The 21,133-nt window shown below is 36.6% G+C and overlaps 1 protein-coding gene across 1 annotated transcript; it reads left to right on the top strand.

Moving 5' to 3' along the window:
- The first annotated feature begins 1,991 nt into the window (after positions 1–1,991).
- On the top strand, positions 1,992–21,069 carry LOC131942996 (neuronal acetylcholine receptor subunit beta-3-like). Its single transcript, XM_059303003.1, has 8 exons — positions 1,992–2,210; positions 2,950–3,080; positions 3,201–3,318; positions 4,120–4,281; positions 6,121–6,250; positions 6,548–6,720; positions 19,672–19,901; positions 21,063–21,069. The coding sequence occupies exons 1-8, from the start codon at positions 1,992–1,994 to the stop codon at positions 21,067–21,069; spliced, it is 1,170 nt and encodes a 389-aa protein (XP_059158986.1).
- Positions 21,070–21,133: the final 64 nt, after the last annotated feature.

Here is a 21,133-nt window from a genome sequence, read left to right as displayed (position 1 = left end):
CTATAACAGCTATCTGAAAGTTTTCTTAACGGCTGATTGCTTAGCCTTAACGTCGATCACCGATAAAGAAGGGATTCAAAGCAGGGGGGTAGCGAGGGGGGGGGGGGGGGCGGGGGGGCGGACCGCACCGGGTGACACCATTTAGGGGGGGTGACACCAAAGCAAAAAAATAGCAAAATATATAGAAAAACTTGAGGGGGGTGCAAATCGAAAGTGTGTGTGGGGGGGGGGATGCACATCGAAAACTTGAAAGTTTGTCCCCGGGAAGGGTCGCTACGCCTCTGGGGGGGTGACACCATTAAGTTCCGCACCGGGTGACACCCGACCTCGCTACTCCACTGATTCAAAGTAAATATATTTAGTTGTATGTGTTGTCGAATTCGTTTAGAACAAATTATTCAATAGTGGAAAAACTAAAATAAGTAGCCTGTATTTATATTTAAATAAAAAAAACTTCCTAGTAACCAGCTTTTCAATGCACTAAAAATAACAAAATAAAAGCAATTGCCAACTTTGGTCTCTCAGTTTTATTAGTAACCACACATTTAATTTACAGCGCCAGTTTGCCTTACCTCCTTGTTTTCAGTTTGCTTGAGAGGACTGGTACAGATTTACAATAATACTTCTACTTTTTGACATGCACTTATATGCATTGAAATTATTGTTTATAGATAAAACAAAACTTTATATCGGATTGGGGGAAAGGCGTGGTCTAACGTTAAAGCACTACACTGCTAACCAGAAATACTTTAGGGAAACAAAGGTAGCTAGCCATAGTGCTGGCAACATTATCCCCTTATATGGCGAGGGAATTTATACTAAATAAATCTACTTTATCTGCCCCATTTGTCTTGGGCACAAACGGGAAAAAGTGATGATATCTGACTGTGGATGTTTTAATAAGGTTCATTTTAACAGCATTTTAGACTTTTCTATTAAAAGCATAAATTTGGACTAAAGTACGTACACCTGTTCATGACAAAATGTCTGCTTGATGTCACTGAGTTCAGTAAATACTAACAAGTTACTGCAGGGGTTCCCAACCTTTTTTTACTCTTGAGCACATTCTAAAATATCGGTAGGGTGGCGGGCACCACCTATTTTAAATCGACAAACTCCTTCCAGAGGCGTAGCGACCCTTCCCGTCACCCGTGGACAAAACTCTCGATTTGCACCCCCTCCCCCTCAAACTTTTGATTTGCACTTTCGATTTCCATCCCCTTCAACCTTTCAATAATGTTTATGAAAAATTTCTGTCTCTGTGGAATAGTGAGAGGCGGGCGCATACGAATCGTTCGGCGGGCGCCATGGCGCCCGCGGGCACAGGGTTGGGAACCCCTGAGTTACTGGGTGTGTCAAGAATAATACGTTAAGGTGGGAAGATACTGACCAAATAATTTCTTCATAATCTCAGACGATGGTGTTTGATTGATTACCCCTGATGCTGTTTCAGATTATAATAAACCTCAAATGTGGCTGTTGTCAAAGATAGTGTTTAAAAGTCTGGGATTGGGTTCACATCGTCATCGTGTTATTATGCGAGAGCCCGTAAGTCATAGAATCAGACCTAAATGTAACTTCAGTTTTCATTACAAGAAATTAAAGCTTTCGCACAAGTACAGTTTAGTGAAGCACTAAGCACACCCACTCAAGCACACACACAGTAATATTTGCTTAAGATTAACCCAGGAATGCCTTGAATAACCCCATGAAGATGTAACCGCTGTGCACTCTACATTTTACGCAGCATTTTTTCCTGTCACCTTCTGTTTACTCTGTGTTTCCCCCACTTCCGACACGCATGAATGAACAGGTACGGATGTGTGTACACCAATAAAACGCATAGATTTGGTAACAACCACTGATGCAGAAAGCTTTCGAGTGTAGTAAGATTTTGCACTCGCTATTACGGCTAAGCAGTGTAAATAGTCGTGATGTTTACTACACAAAAGTTGAACACTCTCGTTACTGTGTTGATATTTCTCCTGCAAATGTGTAGAACTCTAGGACAGGATTATTCGGCAACTCTGGGTTTATTTAATGAAAAATTGAGTAGCTCGAATTATAATCCTAAAGTGAGACCCATACTGAACCAGACAGCTATTCTAGAAGTTCAAGTGGGGTTCGAACTCGTGTCTATAGTGGAGCTTGATGACATCCAGCAGAGTTTTACCTGCAACGGATTTCTTGCTTTCCTCTGGAAAGATGAGGTATTTTTTTTCGCATTAGCTATCGATATTAATTAGAAGCAGATACCATTTGTGCCATTTAGTCAAATATAAACCAGTAAGATTTTGTCAGCTTGGAAATAACGGATATTATTTGTTTTTAAATATTATTGAAGTAGGACTTTCTATTGTATCATCATAAAAACCAAATACTAAAATAAAGAGGAAAAAGATAAATCTGTTATAATTACCAATCTCAAATTGCACTAAATTAATATTATATAATTACACTACATTTATTTAAACTAGAATAAGAGACAAACACTCTAGAATTCTCAACAATAATTATCATCTCACAGCTTAACGATTAGCTTATGAAAACCATCTTTATTCCTACAACGTGTAGTACACAGAACAATTACTCTTATATTGACAAGGTTTTGTGCTTAGATACACTACAGGTTTCTGGGTAGCAACAACAGCTTTTACGTGTTCATTTTTTTTCTTATTTATTTACACTAATAGATAGTGTTTTAGGTTTTATATGATATGGATAAAGGAAAACTGCACACAAAAATGTGCGCTAGGGCATTTTGCTTTTCTAACTATCATTTATAGGCATTAGCAAAAAATGATCACATGTACATTGTAGCATATTTAAACATTTTCAATGAAATACGACAAAATTAAAATGAATTAGTATGTTTAATTTGTGTGCAGTTTTCCGTTGCGCAGATTTGCGTTTGCGCATTTTCTGGAAACTAATGATTTTTGTGTTCAGCTCTTGGTCTGGAACTCCAGCCAGTACGGTGGTCAAAAATTTATACATCCGGTCCCAGAGGACATCTGGAGACCTCGCGTTGTTGTGATGAATACTTTAAAGGACAGAGATCCCTTCAAGGATGATTACAGGTGAGTGGGTGGATGGCAGTGAGACCTTATCTCAGCACTCAAGGGAAAGTGAGACCTTAGTTATATACCGGAATAATTTGTGATAGTAACCACAAAATGACCCATATCCAAATATTTCAGCCCTGTGTTCGTGACGAACGAAGGTTGGGCTTCGTGGATACCTGGCTCGCTGTTCCCCACTTCTTGTGAGCTGGACCTAACCGACTACCCATTTGACCACCAGACTTGCACCATACAAGTAAGATGGAAATATTTTTGCATTAGTAGCTTTGATCTCGCTACTGGTAAATGATTTTGGAAAGTTTTAAATTTGTGTACAACTACATTTAATTATGGGACGGAGTTGTCAAGCGGTAGAGAGCTGGACTTCAAACCCGTAAGTCTCGAGTTCGAATCCGGGTTCAAGTCAATAGACCGTCCCTGAGTCCACCCAACTCTGATAGGTACCTAACTCACGTTAGGGAAAGGCGGCTGGGCATAATGCTGACCACACTATCTCTTCAAATGCCGAGGTCACAGAAGCAAGTGAACTCTACTTCACTTGCCCCATAGACCGTCAGGTTTGAAACTTTATTTTACATTTAATTATAAATTAGTAAAGATTAATCTTTAAAAATGGCAATCCATCCGACATGTGAATTAGAGTTCAGATGTTTCTTGACCTCGGTGTGTGAAAGAATAGTGTGGTCATCACTTTGCCCAATGGCCTTTACTTTTCCTAACATGAGTACCCTTCAGAGTTGGGTGTACTCAGGGACATTCTACTAACTGGACCCCGATTCGAACTCGAGGCTTTATGGTTAGTGGTATAGCACTCTACCGCTAGGGTCATGTTGTCCTATTCATTTAAATAAGTGATACCTAATTATATGAAAATGTAACTACCAGTATCCTCCTTACGCTTTTCACCATACTCTCTCCCAAACTTAACATAGATATTAAGATTAGAGCAAGTTCGAATAAGTTACGATTTACTTGAGATTTAAATGTGAATGGTTCAGTTTTTTTCTACATGATGGTTGTTGGTTTCACCTTACAGTTCGTCGCCATGACACTGTCCTCTGACGAGATGAGATTTTACACATTGTCCAACAACATTGGCTTGACCTTCTTCACCAAGAATGGCGAGTGGGATCTGGTGGACACAGCCATTAACACGTCAATTCTCTACACGGGAACTATTAATATGGCTTCAATAGAGGTGTGTGACATGGTCGACATTATAATTTGTTCATTTGTAACTTATTTTGGTCAAAGCGTGGCCAAGCGGTAGAGCGCTAAACTGATAACCAGAAAATTTCAAGTTGAAATGCAGGTTTAAGTGAGGGACGTCTCTAAGTCCACCCAGCTCTGATGTGTACAGAACTCACGTTAGGCAAAGTAAAAGCGGCTGGGCATAGTGCTGACCACACTATCCATTCGTATGCAGAGGTCACAGAAACACGTGAACTCTACTTTACTTGCCGCATGGACCGTCAGGTTCGAAAAGGGAACTCTAAATTTTTACTTGTCGTCAACGCAACGTTTGACCACAGGTGGTTTGACCCCATCTTTCCAAATGTAATGAAGTAATAAATTGCGTGAATGCTAAGGTTAAAGTTAACTAATTTTAAGATCACGATTTCTTATACGAGCCTTCAAGGGCTAAACTATATGTAAGCCCTGCTAGGGGGGGGGATACCTAATATCTACCCTTCTAGGCTTAACTACTGTCCGGTCAGTGCAAGCCCGGATAAACCCAGACTGGTTAATAACCTAACCTTAGTCTAAATAAAATACTAAAATAAGACAAAAGCTTTAACAGATAATATAAAATTTATTTAGCAAAATATGGAACCAAAAGTTATTATAAAAAAACTAGGATCTAGATCTAGATCTAGACAAAATAAAACGCTCAAGACATACAAAACAAACAGAACTCAACGAAACAAAACACCCAATCTCGGACCACCGTCCTAGAAAGAGGAAAAATAGACAAATCAATTAAAAGTTATACACAAGGCAGTAAGCTGACACAATTGTCAGCCTAAAGAAGAGGCTCTCATAAAAGAAAGTAAAATCTACAATAATCCATGACTTAACCCAGGCCATCGTGCTACCACGTGGTCTGGATAAAACAAACATTGAAACTTCTCAAAGTCAAGACTAAATAGATCTAGTATATAGTCACTTTGTATACAAAATAAGCAAACAAAAATATGGAAAACATAATAAAACACTATAAAAATAACCCTACGTTACCATACACCACATAAACGTGACACAGAAACTCTTCAACACACAGGCCTCGACATTCCAGTCGAATGTCCCTCCCTGTCGACACACCACATTCACGAACAAAGAAACCAATACTACGAACAAAGAAACCAATACTACGCACAAGAAAATAGTCCCTAATACAATAATAAGTAACATTCAGGATATAAAGCAAAGTGGAGCCACACTCCAAAACAAAGTTTGCATAAATAATAACATCAAAATATAAGCAAGACACAATAACCAGGCTATCAATCATTCTAAAATAAAAAATCATATCAGCGCCATAATAGCGGACTACTTAACTAAAAACCACAACAATCCTAAAAGGAACACAAAAAGTGACATTCACCTTTTTAGTTACAAATAATTATAATAACAGATATACACTCCAGCCGCTCACATATAAATCAGATCGATCACAAAATTTGCTTTGTCAAGAATAATCATATCGTTATGCATATCTGAACAGAAAGTTACAGTTAATGGTCGAATCAAAATATAAGATTCACTTGTCACAGCTTAGTTACTGTGTTGTCCAAGTATATTACTACACTACTTCGATTCCATAAATGTTACAAAATCGTAAATATAATAAATTACGATTCATTTTGTAAGAATTTTTTTAAAACTCCTTTACTGTAAGTAAAATTAATATAATGCAATTGAAATAAATTATAATTTAATATTTAAGAAAATCTTTATTTATAAACTTCTACAAAATATAACAAGCATTGTAAAGTGCAATACATTATATTCACAACAAGCATTTATTGTTCACCAGATGAAGTTCATGATGAAGAGAAGACCAAACTTTCTACTCCTAAACATCATACTCCCTGTTGTGTTTCTTTCATTTCTCAACCTTTTGGTGTTTGTTATACCCGTAGACTCAGGGGAGAAAGTCGGATACGGTAAAAGTTTACAAATGCTACTAAAATTAACAGTCTTTCTGTTAAGTTTTATCAGTAAGACGTCAGTCTTTTATTTAGTTATGGCCTATACATTTCCATCAAAATTTAAATCTCTAGAAGTTAGAGCCACAATCTCCAAATAATGTAGATATCAAATCTCCAAATAATGTAGATATCAACTTAAATTTTAAATCATTTTATTACTATTTGTATTTTTGTTTGTAGGCCTTAAATTTAATTAAATAATCTTAATCTCTTAAAAGTAAGTGCTATAGTGTGTTACCACAATACTTACAGGCATCACAGTCCTACTGGCACTGTCCGTCTACATGAGTATCGTCAGCAACATGTTGCCCAGTTCCTCTTTATATACTCCCAGACTCACCCTCTACCTCTTCATCCTCCTCATCATATCAATGTTGACAGTCATCGTTAGTATCGTCATCGTCTTTATACACAACCTAGAAGAGGTAAGGTTTCGTCTTGATATATATATATATATATATATATATATATATATAGGCCATATATATATATATATATATATATATATATATATATATATATATATATATATATACATTTATAAATTTATAAATATAAGGAATAATAAAACAGCCTTTATTTAATCTATTGATATTTTGAATTTCTCTAGAAGGAAGTAGCGCATCTGAAAGCAAAGGCAAATTTCAAATCTGCTTTGAAGAAAGTCACCAACTTAAAAACTGCCACTACCCGTATGGACAGCCTTGTAAACAACGTTTCTAAAACTCAAGGGAAACAATCACTAACTGATGTCTTGTCTAAGCTTGATGATCTCAAATTGCAGCATGAAGAACTACAAGAAACAGAAACCAAGGACGATAACTCACAAAAACCAAAGGGAAATAAATACAAGTTAATCGGAAAACATATTGACCTGATTTCCTTTCTCGTGTTTTTCATCATTTGGTTAGGTGTGACTCTTGGATTCTTGTTTAGTATCGCCTTTTAGGTTGTTGTATTCAAAATAACTCAATGTGGTTAACATATGAATATTACTGAAAATTTACTCCTCTAAATAAATTATGCGCTACTTTACTATTATAAGCATAGTTGTTTTTTCATTTGTCTACTGTTAAGTGATTTGGCGTTTTCAATATTTTTTTTTAATAATTGTAGGATTCCTTAGAAAAGAAAATTAGGATTTCTGTGTCATGCAGAAACCCAAGATCCCAATCTATTATTCTGGTTAATTTAATTAATTTCTGACGACTCCCTCAAAAAATAGTTCTATTGTCATTGACGGAATTGTTGTTGATTTGGAAAATAATCTCAGTCTCCCTATTAATTAGCGGTTTAGTATTTAATTGGAGTAGCTTTTGGGATGGGAAATATAATTGGCCCTGTATGCCATTGTTTCAGTAACATTATACAGCCATCTTTACTTTTGTAAAGAGCGGTTTACAAAAAAATGTTAACACAATATTTATGTAACCATTTACCAAATCAAATCACAGAAGCCTTACAGTAATTAAATACACGTTATTACTTTACTCTTAGACAATGTTTAAAATTCAAGTCTCGTCGTGATAACACTGACTTTTGCCACAGTAGATACATCGATGTCATGATATAACACATGTTTCTAAAATATAACTAACTGCCTATGTTTATTGACATGTCTATATAGTGTAAAAACATGTTTTAAATGTGTATACAAACTATAATATTGACGGCGTGGTTGGATGATAGAGAGCCTGATGGATAACCAGAAAGTTCTCGGATCCAGTGCTGAACAGCTGATCCCTTCATGTGCCGTAGTGAAGAAAAATAACTCCACTTGATAAGCTGTATGGACTTCTACGGCGAAAGTATTTTTTTTTTCTTTTTCTTTATGTATTTAAATGTAATGTATAAAGTCAGTTTGGTTTTCTTTATGTTTTATTATCGGGTTGTGAAAACTGATACAGATTAACAATAGCAATACTTTTTATTACATGTATGGGGGCCTACTTTCATTCATTAAATATTTTTATTGATACATCATAAAAATTCTAATTAATTGTGTGTGTGTATGTATGTGCGTGTGGACTAGTGGGGGATGTGTGATGGTGAATGTTGGTTGAGGGTATGGATTTACAGCTGTAGCTGACCACGCCTAGATAAATGGGCTTAATCCTGATAACTTGTTTCACTATTGAAGTTTTAACAGGTGTCCATTGGGCAGCTAAATGGGATAAGGATCTCTTCTCCTACCTGTTAGTTATGTATCGCTAGAAACAGTCAACGTGGTTAAATTAACAGTCCTGTTGTTTGCATAGGTCTAACATAGAGTTCTTGTATCTACCTCAATGAAACCAGCCTCTCGTTGCCATTGACGAAGTTCAAATAAAATATTCTTGATGCAATTTTAATCACTCTTAAATTTCGTTCAACGGCACTATTATACGCTTGTTCATTCGATGTAATCCACTTCAAGTATTTACCTACTTTTTTCTCAATCTCAGTAGAACGTTTTACCAAATAGTACGAACATTCCGGCCAGGGGCGTAGCGAGGGGGGGGGGGGGCGGGGGTGCGGACCACAACGGGTGACACCATTTAGGGGGTGACACCAAGGCAAAAAATAGCAAAATATATATAGAAAAACTTGAGGGGGGGGGGGGGGTATGCAAATCGAAAGTTTGAGGGTGGGGGGTGCAAATCGAAAACTTGAAAGTTTGTCCCCGGGAAGGGTCGCAACGCCGCTGGGGGGTGACACCATTAAGTGCCGCACCGGGTGACACCCGACCTCGCTACGCCACTGATTCCGGCATATTTACATAAGCCTACCTAATGCAAATAGTCCCATTACTTGTATTCGTTGGATTCACCTACCGTTGACTCAAAGTTAAATATGCGTCTCCATGTAAAAGTACATGTGTATCATGATGTGGTTAAGATTTTAAATCAATTCAATAAATTGTAGAAATAATCTGTAATTATAGTCTGTTAGTGTTAAAGAATGTGCGGCATTGTAAAGAAGATAAATTAACACAATTGTATAGTAAAGTTCCTTTTCGGATCTGGGGCAGGTGAAGTAGAAGTAGCTTTATTCTGGACCCGACCCCTTTAAAAGGGGAATTCAGAAAGTTAACTTCAAGGCAATGATAAAAGATACTTAAGATGATTCCCTTCTAATGTAGTTAGGCTAGTCTTTAAATTAATTTAAAAACTATTTAATTCAATAATAAAAGGGGGATAACAAGATTAAATACTAGCGATCATTACTTGCTCAAGAGTCGAAAGTAAACTAAAAAGAAAAAGATAACTTTCGTTTAGGGATTGCAAGCTACTGATGAGGTTTTAAAGTAAATATTTGTAGTCGTAGCCGGTGTGATGTAAATTTAATCTAGAACAAATTACTAAAAATTTAAAAAAAATATTAAAATATTGAACCCTTAAAATTATAGCTTTTAACTGTACTGAAAATAGGAAAATAAAACAAACCTGATTTATTTGGTAAAAGCTTTGGGCGCTAAATATGTAAAAAAATCGTATTATTGGCAAATTCCCTAATAGAATAAAGTTAGATTAATTTATTTTATCAATTTCGGTGCATTTAAATTGAGTCAAACTTTTGCTATTAATTTTTTTTTAATCCACCAAACATCAAATACAGGTATATTTTGTTATGAGTTATGAAACACATATAAACGTTCACACCCAGTTATATTTAGTTAAGATTAAGTCAGTAAAGTCTAGAATAAAAGCCTGATTATGCAATCAGTGTGTACTCTATTTTTACCCGGCGACTATTTACTCTGTGTCGGCCGAGTCAGCGACACACATGAATGACCACCCATAGACTCGCGTACACTGACACCTATAGATTCAGGTAACCACTGAGGCTCAACGATAACAACTACAGTTAGATAGAGTACTGGCAATAGTGGCGAGTATAGATCCGAACAGTGTAAATAGTCGTGATGTTTACTACACAAAAGTTGAACACTCTTGTTTCTGTGTTGATATTTCTCCTGCAAATTTGTAGAACTCTAGGACAGGAGTATTCGGCAAATCTGGATTTATTTAATGAAAAATTGAGCAGCTCGAATTATAATCCTAAAGTGAGACCCATACTGAACCAGTCAGCTGTTCTGGAAGTTCAAGTGGGGTTCGAACTCGTGTCTATAGTGGAACTCGATGACATTCAGCAGAGTTTTACCTGCAATGGTTTTCTTGCTTTCTATTGGAGAGATGAGGTATTATTTTTAGTTTTTAACTTTATTAACTATGTAAGTATGAAGCAGATAATACAAATACATTGTGATTGAGTGAGTAGTAGTGACAGGAAGTCTATATGCTATATATTAATTCGTTTTAGTCGTGTTTGATATCATTAAAGAAAAGTAGGTCTGAAAATAATGAATATTTTCTTATTATGTTTGTATTGCAATTTGTGACAGCTATAATAATAGTTATGTTGTTTTGACTGTCGTTAACGTTCTGCAGAAATTTTCCGAGGAAGGGGGGGGGCGGACACGGATAAAAGAATATTTTCTACATCAATTCTAATTCCTTACAGGGGTACGGTAGTCTTTCTTCCCGCCGACCAAAAAGTTGCCCGAAAGAAGCTCTGAATGCGACTTTTGTCAAGTTGGAGCTTAGTATGAATGTGCAGTTACTACGTGTAGGTTAAATCCGGTTAAATTTCCGATTCTGGATTTTTAAAAATCTGTTTACAATGACTTTTTTTCTTTTCTTGTTAAATTTGAAGTTGATGTTAGGATTTTGGTTTTGGTTTCTGTTTAGAAAACAAGACAACACTATCAACCTAGCGCCCGTTGTATTTCTCCATCAACTGATCATTTATCTAGTAATGTTATATCTGTACAAATCCAAATTATGAATTTTAAAAAAGCAGAACAATCATTGAATTAATTATTGAATTATGCGTTATAATAAAAGGCTTTAAATTGCACTAAAAATAAGAAACTAAACCTACGTTTCTATTTCTAACTGGTGTCTTGTGCTAGAACCTGTACGTGGCATGACAGCTATAAGGTTTACATAAGCTGAGCAGGGGTCAGACGAAAGATAGCACCCTGGTCAACCAGGATGGGGTCGGGACTAGCAACCTTACATCGTAATAATAATCATTAAAAAAGTTTTTAAAAACCCACGTTTTCTGATTGAACTAAAAAGTACAAAATAAATGCTATAGGCCCTACATCACAATAATGCAAGCGATCACTCTACTATAAGCGATCAAAAACGTGGGGCGCCGAAGTAAAAGTTATATTACTATTGATTAGATAATACTATTGACTTTTATTAGGGAGCTTGTAGAGAGTCAACAGTATTAGAAACTGTAAGAAAATCACGGCGCCCCACGTTTTTGCTCGCTTATAGTAGAGTGATCGCTTGCATTATTGTGATGTAGGGCCTATAGCATTTATTTTCTACTTTTTAGTTCAATCAGAAAACGTGGGTTTTTAAAAACTTTTTTAATGATTATTATTTTCTACTTTTTAGTCTTTGTCTGTTTGTTTGCATTAAAATCTTGCTATCGATTTTATCTTTTCACTTTTTTTGGGTAAACGAAGACAACTCGTAAAAAGACAACTCGTAAAAAGACAACTCGTAAAAAGACAACTCGTAAAAAACACGTTGTTTGAATACGTTACTGACTAGAACACATAGATTTGAACCCGTGTCGAGTGGGATAGCAATCGTGTGCCCAACCACTCGACCATATCGTCTCCCCCAAACTGTCCTACCTCCTGTAACTTTAAACTCGGTTCAAGCTAAATTCTCTGCCCCTAAGCCTGTGGCGACATGTGATCGTTCGCTTCACTGCGCGCGAGGTACGCGTCGCTGGTTTTTTTTTTGTAATGGCTAGCAGAGGAGAATTATATATATAGATTATATAGCGGTCTAAAATGCTCAATAAAATGTTTCCATTGATCAATTTAGTAATAATAACAATTGAATATTCAATGGTCATCCAAAAGAAAGCTTCCCTGAAAATTTCAGCGCGCTAGCTAACTGGGAAGTGCCAGAAATTTCGATCGCAAGATTGGATTGGAAAGACAAACAAATAAATAAATAAACACACAAAAAAAAAATGAACTTGCTACAGAAAAGAAGACTATTCGAACCTTGAAAAAATGGATCTCCCATGGAGTATATAGTGAAAGCAAATTCATTAAGAATATTATATTGGATGGGCCTGGGGACAGTTGGAGAGTCTAGCCCAGACAGAGATGCATGGAAAGCTCTTGTCAGAAGCCTATGTCTCGGGAAGGACAACAGGATAACCTAACCTAATCATATATAAACCATTATTAAATTCAGCTGCTCTAGAGCTATTTTGGCTTGTTCTCTTCCTTCAGTTGAATTTTACCTTATATATTTCACAGGCTAATAAAATACATTTTATATTACTACGAGAAAAATGGCCCGTTGAGGAAGGATACACCGGGCGCTAGGTTGATAGTGCTGTCTCTTTTCTCTAAACTAAAACCAACCCACCCCCACCCCCCTAAAAAACATGTCTACCATCCCATTCAACGAAATATAATTATATACTTTTTCCAGTGTCCGCCCCCACCCCGAAAATTCTACCCCCGCCCCGAAAATTTCAAGTACCCCCACCCCTCTCCGGGGAGGAAAAAGTCTAAACTAAAACCACCCCACCCCACCCCCCCCCCCCCCACACACACACATCCCCCACACCCACACACACACCACCCCCCCCACACACACACACACACACCACCCCCCACCCCCCCCCCCCCCCCCCCACTAAAAAAACATGTCTACCGTCCCATTCAACGAAATATAATTATATACTTTTTCCAGTGTCCGCCCCCTCCCCGAAAATTTTACCCCCGCCCCCGAAAATTTCAAGTACCCCCATCCCTCTCCGGGGAGGAAAAAGTCTGAAAGAAACACTGGTGTCGCGCTTAGCCACCACCCGAAGAATTGCATTAAAGAAATTGCAAGAAAACCACTTTTTAGATTAGACGCATTAATTAGGCGGTAATTTTATTATAGAGTATCGATGAAGAAATTTCTTTTGAGTTAGGGAGGGGGGGAGGGGCTCAGACGTTCTTACGCGGGGGTGGGGCTTCGCCCCTACCCGAAGAATTGTATGAAAGAAACTCTTCACGCAAACCACTTAGATTAGACAAAATTTCCTTGTTATTCAATGTTTACTCGATAATCAATGACGTCATATTACTGTGTGCACTATCCGGCTTGAGATTATTTTCTACTCTGTGCTAAATGTGTCGACGTCATACTTCGTTTTTCGAATTACTATGCATGTTTTTATTTTGCTTGTGTTTTCTCTACAGCGTTCTTGTCAGATAGATAGATAGATAGACAGACAGCGAAACTATTATTATAGAATTATGTATACACTACATTGTACTGTGAATGGTCACTCTTTTCGTATTATATATGTGAGTTTAGCTCATGTAAAAATATTTCATGATAAAGTCTTGCGTCTATACATTGTGCTTTATGCTTCATACACTGTCAATGAATTTTGTGTTCAGATCCTTGTCTGGAATTCCAGCCGATACGGTGGTCAGAAGGTCATTCATCCATTTCCTGAGGACATCTGGAGACCTCGTGTTGTCGTGATGAATACTTTAAAGGACAGAGATCCCTTCAAGGATGACTTCAGGTGGGTAGGTGGTTGTTATGATAGTGCAGTTGGGAACAAGTGTTACAAAGTAATAGTGAACTAGCTTTCATTGTTTCTTTTTATTTGTTTGTTTTGTTTAGAAATTTCATAATAAAATTCACGAAAAACTCTCAATTTAATCTGCAAATTTAAAAACTAAAATAAGTTGATTTCTATAAAGATTGTAGGTGGATCATATGTGCTTGGTAGTGTTACTGTTTGTTAGTGCATGGTAGAAAGTGAGATTTAAGGTGAATGAGTGCATCATAGTGAGACTGCAGTTTAAAAAGAGTCTAACAAAAAATATTTAGTAAACAAGTTTTGTCGCTTTTTCTGTGTTTTTAAAGAGGTATAAAATACAATTTACTATGACAAAGATCTTAGCAAAGTGTATGTATCTACTGTAGAACTGTTAAGCTTGCAAACCATTACGTGTTTATTAAGAAGAGGTAGCCAAATAAAGTTGAGTAGGAATGACTATAGTTTACTAAATAAAACACTATTGCTACTTTTATTGCCATATAAATGTAGCGCAGTGAATTTTTAAAATAAACACTTAAAATACAATGCACCATGTAGAAAATGACCCAGGTATGAATATTTCGTCCCATGTTAGTAACCACAAAATGACCCATGTCCGAATATTTGGTACCATGCTAGTAACCACAAAATGACCCGTGTTCGAATATATCGTCCCATGCTAGTAACCACAAAATGACCCGTGTCCGAATATATCGTCCCATGCTAGTAACCACAAATGACCCATGTCCGAATATATCGCCCCATGCTAGTAACCACAAAATGACCAGTGTCCGAATATATCGTCCCATGCTAGTAACCACAAAATGACGCATGTCCGAATATATCGTCCCATGCTAGTAACCACAAAATGGCCCATGTCCGAATATTTGGTCCCATGCTAGTAATTACAAAATGATCCTTGTCCGAATATATCGTCTCATGCTAGTAACCACAAAATGACGCATGTCCGAATATATCGTCCCATGCTAGTAACCACAAAATGGCCCATGTCCGAATATTTGGTCCCATGCTAGTAATTACAATTGACCCATGTCCGAATATTCCAGTCCCGTGTTTGTGTCAAGCGATGGTTGGATCTACTGGATACCCGGGTCTCTGTTTGAAACCTATTGTGAATTGGACCTAACCGACTACCCATTCGACCACCAGACCTGCACCATGCAAGTAAGATGAAATGTTTAGCACTTATTTGCCTTTAGTCGGCTGTTTAGACATTGTTTTTTTGAGAATTATTATTTGTTTGTACAACTAAACTGGTGTCAGTGATCAATATTTATATGACAATGTAAAAACAATCCCCCTCTCCCCCGCCATCCAACCCTAAACTTTATTGTCTTACCCACTATAAAATTACTTTTCCATTTTTCAACTCACGTTGGAGCGTAGGCCATTTTAAAACAGTCTTCCTTGAGTTTCTTTCCGTTGATATTTTTTTTTTAATTTCTATCCAGCTCATTCCAATAAGTGTCGTATCGTTATTATTTTCTCTAAGCCACATATTTTTGGGTCTCCCCACTTTTATCTTATCCTTATGGATTCCATTATATACTTTGTCTGGTAATAGGGCTTGTAAGTCTCGTTCGCTCTCACTTAAAATTAAAGTCTCATTAGCCAGGGAGAGATATACATTTAGAATTAAATTATTTTTTGTGAACATGGCGGCTATTTGTTTCTAGACATCGCTTCAAGATTTTAAAATACCAAGAGCAGTGGCGTAGCGAGGTCGGGTGTCACCCGGTGCGGCACTTAATGGTGTCACCCCCAGAGGCGTAGCGACCCTTCCCGGGGACGGATTTTCGATTAGCACCCCCCTCAAAGTTTCGATTTGCACCCCCCCCCCCTCAAACTTTCGATTTGCACACCCCTCAAGTTTTCGATTTGCAAACCCCCCCCCCTCAAACTTTCGATTTGCACTCCCCCCCCCCTCAAGTTTTTCTCTATATATTTTGCTATTTTTTGCCTTGGTGTCATCCCCCTAAATGGTGTCACCCGGTGCAGTCCGCACCCCCCCCCCCCCGTCGCTACGCCTCTGACCAAGAATACCTTAAATGCTACAATTATAAACATTTTACTATTAATAAAATCAAATTAAGTACGGGTAGACCTAGGTAATTAATAATATTTTGTTAATATTCAAATTTCGTTTAGGACACCTTGTAACGGATTCGAATAAATAATAACAAACTTACGCTCCTTTAAAAAAAATCACAATTTTACGTTGGCTATATTTTTCTGTAAACTAGCCTTCTGTAAACCAGTCTTATCATTATTATTGTTTACAACTTTAAATAACTTCTACAATAGCAGAAGTAACTTTTCTATTTATATGTTTTACTGATTAAATACAAAATATGGTTTGACAAATACTAGCTGGCAAGTACGAAACCAAGAAGTTGGTGACATACTTACAAGCCCTATACTATCTGAAGGTTTCCTTAACATATGGCTTATCGATAACAACCCCCCCCCCCCCCCACACACACACACCGATTTCTTGCTTCAGTGGTATTAATCCTGGTTGTCCTACTCTGCTGTGTTAGCTATTCTGTCAAACACATTTAGATACAATATTCACCGTAAGCAGGCGGTTATAAGAACTTGTGTTAAGAGAGAGACATTGTTTTTCAAGTTAACACACCCCCCCCCACCCACAACTTAGATTCAAACAATATCAACAATGTTTAAGTGGTTGGTAAGTACAAGATGTAAATTGCCTTTTCCCACCTTACAGGAAAGTAGAATTTAGTTGTTTAAGTGACCTCGGCTTATGATGAGACTGTGAGGACAGCACAAGGCGCAGCTGCCTTTAATTTTTATAATGTGATTCAGTATCCAACGTGGATGTGTTGAATTAGGGACAACGTTTGGACTAGGGTCAAGTATACGAAGTCCAGACTTCCAGTTAGCAGATGAACACTCTAACTTTCGACCACACCATCCAAAAGAGTTCAAGATTCTGTTAATAATGTCTTTATCCTGTAGATTCTGTGTGTTTGTAAATGATTGTTAATGGTTTAACTTGACAGTTTGTTGCCATGACGTTGTCCTCTGACGAGATGAGTTTTAAAACAATGTCCACCGACGAGTGGGAACTACTGGACACTAGCATGAACACGTCCATTCTCAACACAGGATCTCTGTACATGTCTTCCATCGAGGTGTGTCATTGTGTTGATAAATTACTCGTGTTGGTGGTTACCTAATATAAAAATAATGTTGAATGAGACGATACTGCGATTTATTTTACTTAAGATTTAAATAACAGACAAACAGCTCAACATGTAGCTTTCTTTTCGTCTAAACATATAATTCAATAAAAAAAAAGATCAAATTCCTAACTTAAACAATATAAATATGTTAATTTAAATTTGTAATGCTTAAATAAATGTCGATTCGATTTCTTATATTATTATTATAATACTCCTGGACGGTTTAGTTTTTAGAGACACCTAACACCCTTATCAAATTTGGTGACCTAAGTCAAAACAAACTACTCCCTCATGTTACCACCTCGCTGATCTTTCAATTGTTCCATGGGGCTATTTTCGTCGGCCCCAATTAAAACATTGATTGAATTACACGTTTAATCGCACGGGTTCTTACACTAAGCCCTCGCACACTGAACCGTGGATCAAACAGGGCAAAAAGTTTTGTTTTTATACTAGTCAAAAACTGTTTTGCCACACGTTTGAACGCATGATTTCCTGTGTGGCGCCTCGTGATCGAAATCAAAGACCGGATAATCACCCTTTGTGTTCAGGCTGGACTTGTCTAATCTGGTCTTCTGGCTACACAGTTGCTACACGAACTAACCGGGTCATAATAATGGATTCGTTCAACACAGAGAAGAATAGATACTTTATACACAGCAAAGCCAATGTGGTGTCTAAGTAATAACTAAGTATTGATTTATGTTCCTATTAGCTTCGGTTGCACGACCGTTAACATAAAACGTAGACATTTTCCCAGTTACAGCTTAGAAAATCAAAATATTATTACCTACGATTAAATACGTTAGACAAGAAAACAATCAGTGGCGTAGGCAGGGGGGGGTTAGGGGGGGGTCATAACCCCCCCCCCCCCCCATAGACCCCTCGGTATATAGAAAAAGTATGAGGGGGGGTGCAAATCGAAAGTTTGAGGGGGGGGGTGCAAATCAAAAGTTTGAGGGGTGGTGCAAATCGAAAGTTTGAGGTGGGGGGGGTGCAAAACGAAAGTTTGTCCCCGGGTAAAAATTGGAACCCCCCCTCCCCCTTGAGACGATCCTGGCTACGCCACTGAAAACAATAGATATGTCAGACACAGCACGGTCATTGTATGAGTTTCGATTTCTGTCCATACTAGCTTCCGTAATAAAATCTTTATCATGAAAGTGTATCTTCTTTCTACTCTTACGTTTAGAAAATCAAAATAGTATCATGTAGGGCCTACCTTAGATTAGTGCGTGTATTCTAAATAAACTTAAAATTGACTTAAAATAATTTTCTGTATGTATAAACATGTAGAAAATTGATTGAAACATGTTGATTGAGTTGATTTATAACAGTAAATTACAATTCAACAGATGAAGATTTTGATGAAGAGAAGACCAAATTTTCTTCTAATAAACATCATACTCCCAGTTGTGTTTCTGTCATTTCTCAATCTTCTGGTATTTTTTATACCAGTCAACTCAGGGGAAAAAATTGGATACGGTAAAATGTTGAGATTTTTTATTTATTTTTTGGATTTAATGGTCTAGTCTAGTTGTTTGAACAGATCAGTCATGGCCTGCTTGTAGCGAGAATGTTTTTAAAATGAAAAATCGTCTACTCATTGTAATCAGAATTCATAATGTAATGAAAGCCATTAATATGTTATAAATTCCTGATACTTATCACTGTATTATTTTAATTCTCAAGTTTCTATCAATATTTAAAAGCGTATTCAAAACTTCTACAATTGATGAAAGCCGTTATAAATTATTTAACTTTGAATACTTTTAGATTGATCAGGGTGCAACTTTCTGAAAGTGATGGTAATAAAAATCTATAATAATTCTCTACGTGGGGACCATACAACTTTTAAACAATTTGAAACCAAGTTTTCCCCTGTCTATTCATTGTCGTCTGTAAACTGTCGTCACAGACGGCCACTTACATGGAAGGGGGGTGGGGGAAGGGAGGGGGGTGGTGAACAGGGGGAGGAGAGAGGGGGAGAAAGGGGGAAGAAAGGGTAGTGTCGAATTCACAAATTAGGAATTACTGAGAAGTAGCAAATAAAACAACTAAATAGCGGCGTATGCTTACGGCGCGGGTCAGCTCGTATATTATGTTCTCTGTTATTGAAGGCTCTGATGTAACACTTGAACACAATACTTCCAGGCATCACAGTCCTACTGGCACTGTCCGTCTACATGAGTATCGTCAGCAACATGTTGCCCAGCTCTTCCTCAACTACTCCCAGACTTACCCTCTACCTCTTCATCTTACTTATCATCTCTATGTTGACCGTCATCGATAGTATCATCATCGTCTTTATAAACAACCTGAAAGAGGTAAGGTTTAGAAACTTATATATATATATATATATATATATATATATATATATATATATATATATATATATATATATATATGTATATATATATATATTTATTTATTTATTTATTTACTTATTTATAATTGTTATATAATAAAAACTGTCATTGTTTTACTAATTGATACTTTCCGTCATTCTAGAAAGAAGTAGCGCATCTGAAAGCAAAGGCAAATTTCAAATCTGCTATGAAGAAAGTGACCAACTTAAAAAAAGCCACTACCCGAGTGGAAACCGTTACAAACCCACAAGGGAAACAATCACTGACAGATGTCTTGTCTAAAATTCAGGATTTTAAATTGCAAATTGAAGAACCTGAAGATGAAGAAACCAAGGACCAGAATCCACAAAAACCCAAGGGAAATAAATACAAGTTAATCGGAAAACATATTGACCTGATTTCCTTTCTCGTGTTTTTCATCATTTGGTTGGGTGTGACTCTTGGATTCTTGTTTAGTATTGCTTTTCCGAATGTTGTAAAAACACATTTTTCTATGAAATAAATATTCATTAGTTTGCTTTTAAAAAATAATTTTTTGTCTTGCATTATATTGTTTTAAATAACGTACATTGTGGGATTACCTTGTCTAAAAATTAATTAGCTTTTTAGTATTTCATAGGAATAGTTCTATTGCTTGAGTCTAGAAAAATTTTTTAAATTAACTGCCAAAAAATCACTTAAGAAGACATACAGCCTTCAATGTGCAGAGAATGAAAATTTAAATATTTAATTTAATTTAATGGTGATTTAATGTTCTTTGAAGAGTAGGGAGAGGTCTTGGTTTAGCTAAAAATATTTTTAAAAAACCTGAAATTATAGAAAGTATTTTCGAGTGCGGTTGTGTATGGGGTGAAGAGGTAGGATATTGGCTTTTAACTAGAGCTGAAATACATGTAGGATTAAAGGAAATAAATAATATTATAAACTGCATGGGTGATATGTAGAGTAAAATGAAACATCTCAAATCTAATATTCTTGAAGTTAGTCATGATTTTGAAATATTAAAAATTATCGCAGTTATCCGCCTTTAAACTTATTGATTTACTTAGATCAATAAATCGGGAGTTATCTCCCCTGGACTAGATATAATCTAACTTTTTTTCTCCTTCTATCTGGTAGCTTACTATAAGCCCAAACTAAAAACCTCATGTGGTCACTGGTCATGCCTGTCTTCCTGTATAGATGCAAGACATGGACCCTCAACTCAGATAAAAATCCTTGCCCTGGAAATCTGGAAAAAAAATGTCTAAGCAGACTTCCATTACCTCATACAGAGATAACATATCTAATTGGGAATTTCGTGAAAGTAGTTTGTTCTTTGCTCGACAAAGGCTGTGGAAGCAAATCCAAAAAGAAAAGTGGGCTGAAATCGGAGTCAATGGCCTCAATGGCGTAAAACCAGTTGACATGTATAATTAATCATGTTGGAGGGGATCTCTTCCAACACTAAAATTAAGAATGAAGAAAAAGTTTTATTTTATTTCTAGTGAATTTAAAAGCTAATTATTTTAATAATTTTTTTTTTCTTATTAGCTTCTAATTGAATTACATGTTCTGTTTATTTTTGTTTGTGGATTGTGTCACGTTTTTTACCAAATTTTAAC

The sequence above is a fragment of the Physella acuta genome, unplaced genomic scaffold (assembly GCF_028476545.2).
Source record: "Physella acuta isolate Inbredline_101_S28 unplaced genomic scaffold, ASM2847654v3 ptg000438l, whole genome shotgun sequence".
Taxonomy (NCBI): Eukaryota; Metazoa; Mollusca; class Gastropoda; family Physidae; genus Physella; species Physella acuta.
Note: the sequence above shows the minus strand (reverse complement) of the source record. Positions and strands in the feature narration are given on the sequence as shown.

Bases quoted from the DNA above. Each gene is read 5' to 3' on its own strand.
- LOC131942996 (XM_059303003.1), top strand. From the start codon at position 1,992: ATGTGTAGAACTCTAGGACAGGATTATTCGGCAACTCTGGGTTTATTT. The intron at 3,319-4,119 runs GTAAGATGGAAA...TTCACCTTACAG, and splicing joins ACCAGACTTGCACCATACAA to TTCGTCGCCATGACACTGTC. The intron at 6,251-6,547 runs GTAAAAGTTTAC...CAATACTTACAG, and splicing joins AGGGGAGAAAGTCGGATACG to GCATCACAGTCCTACTGGCA.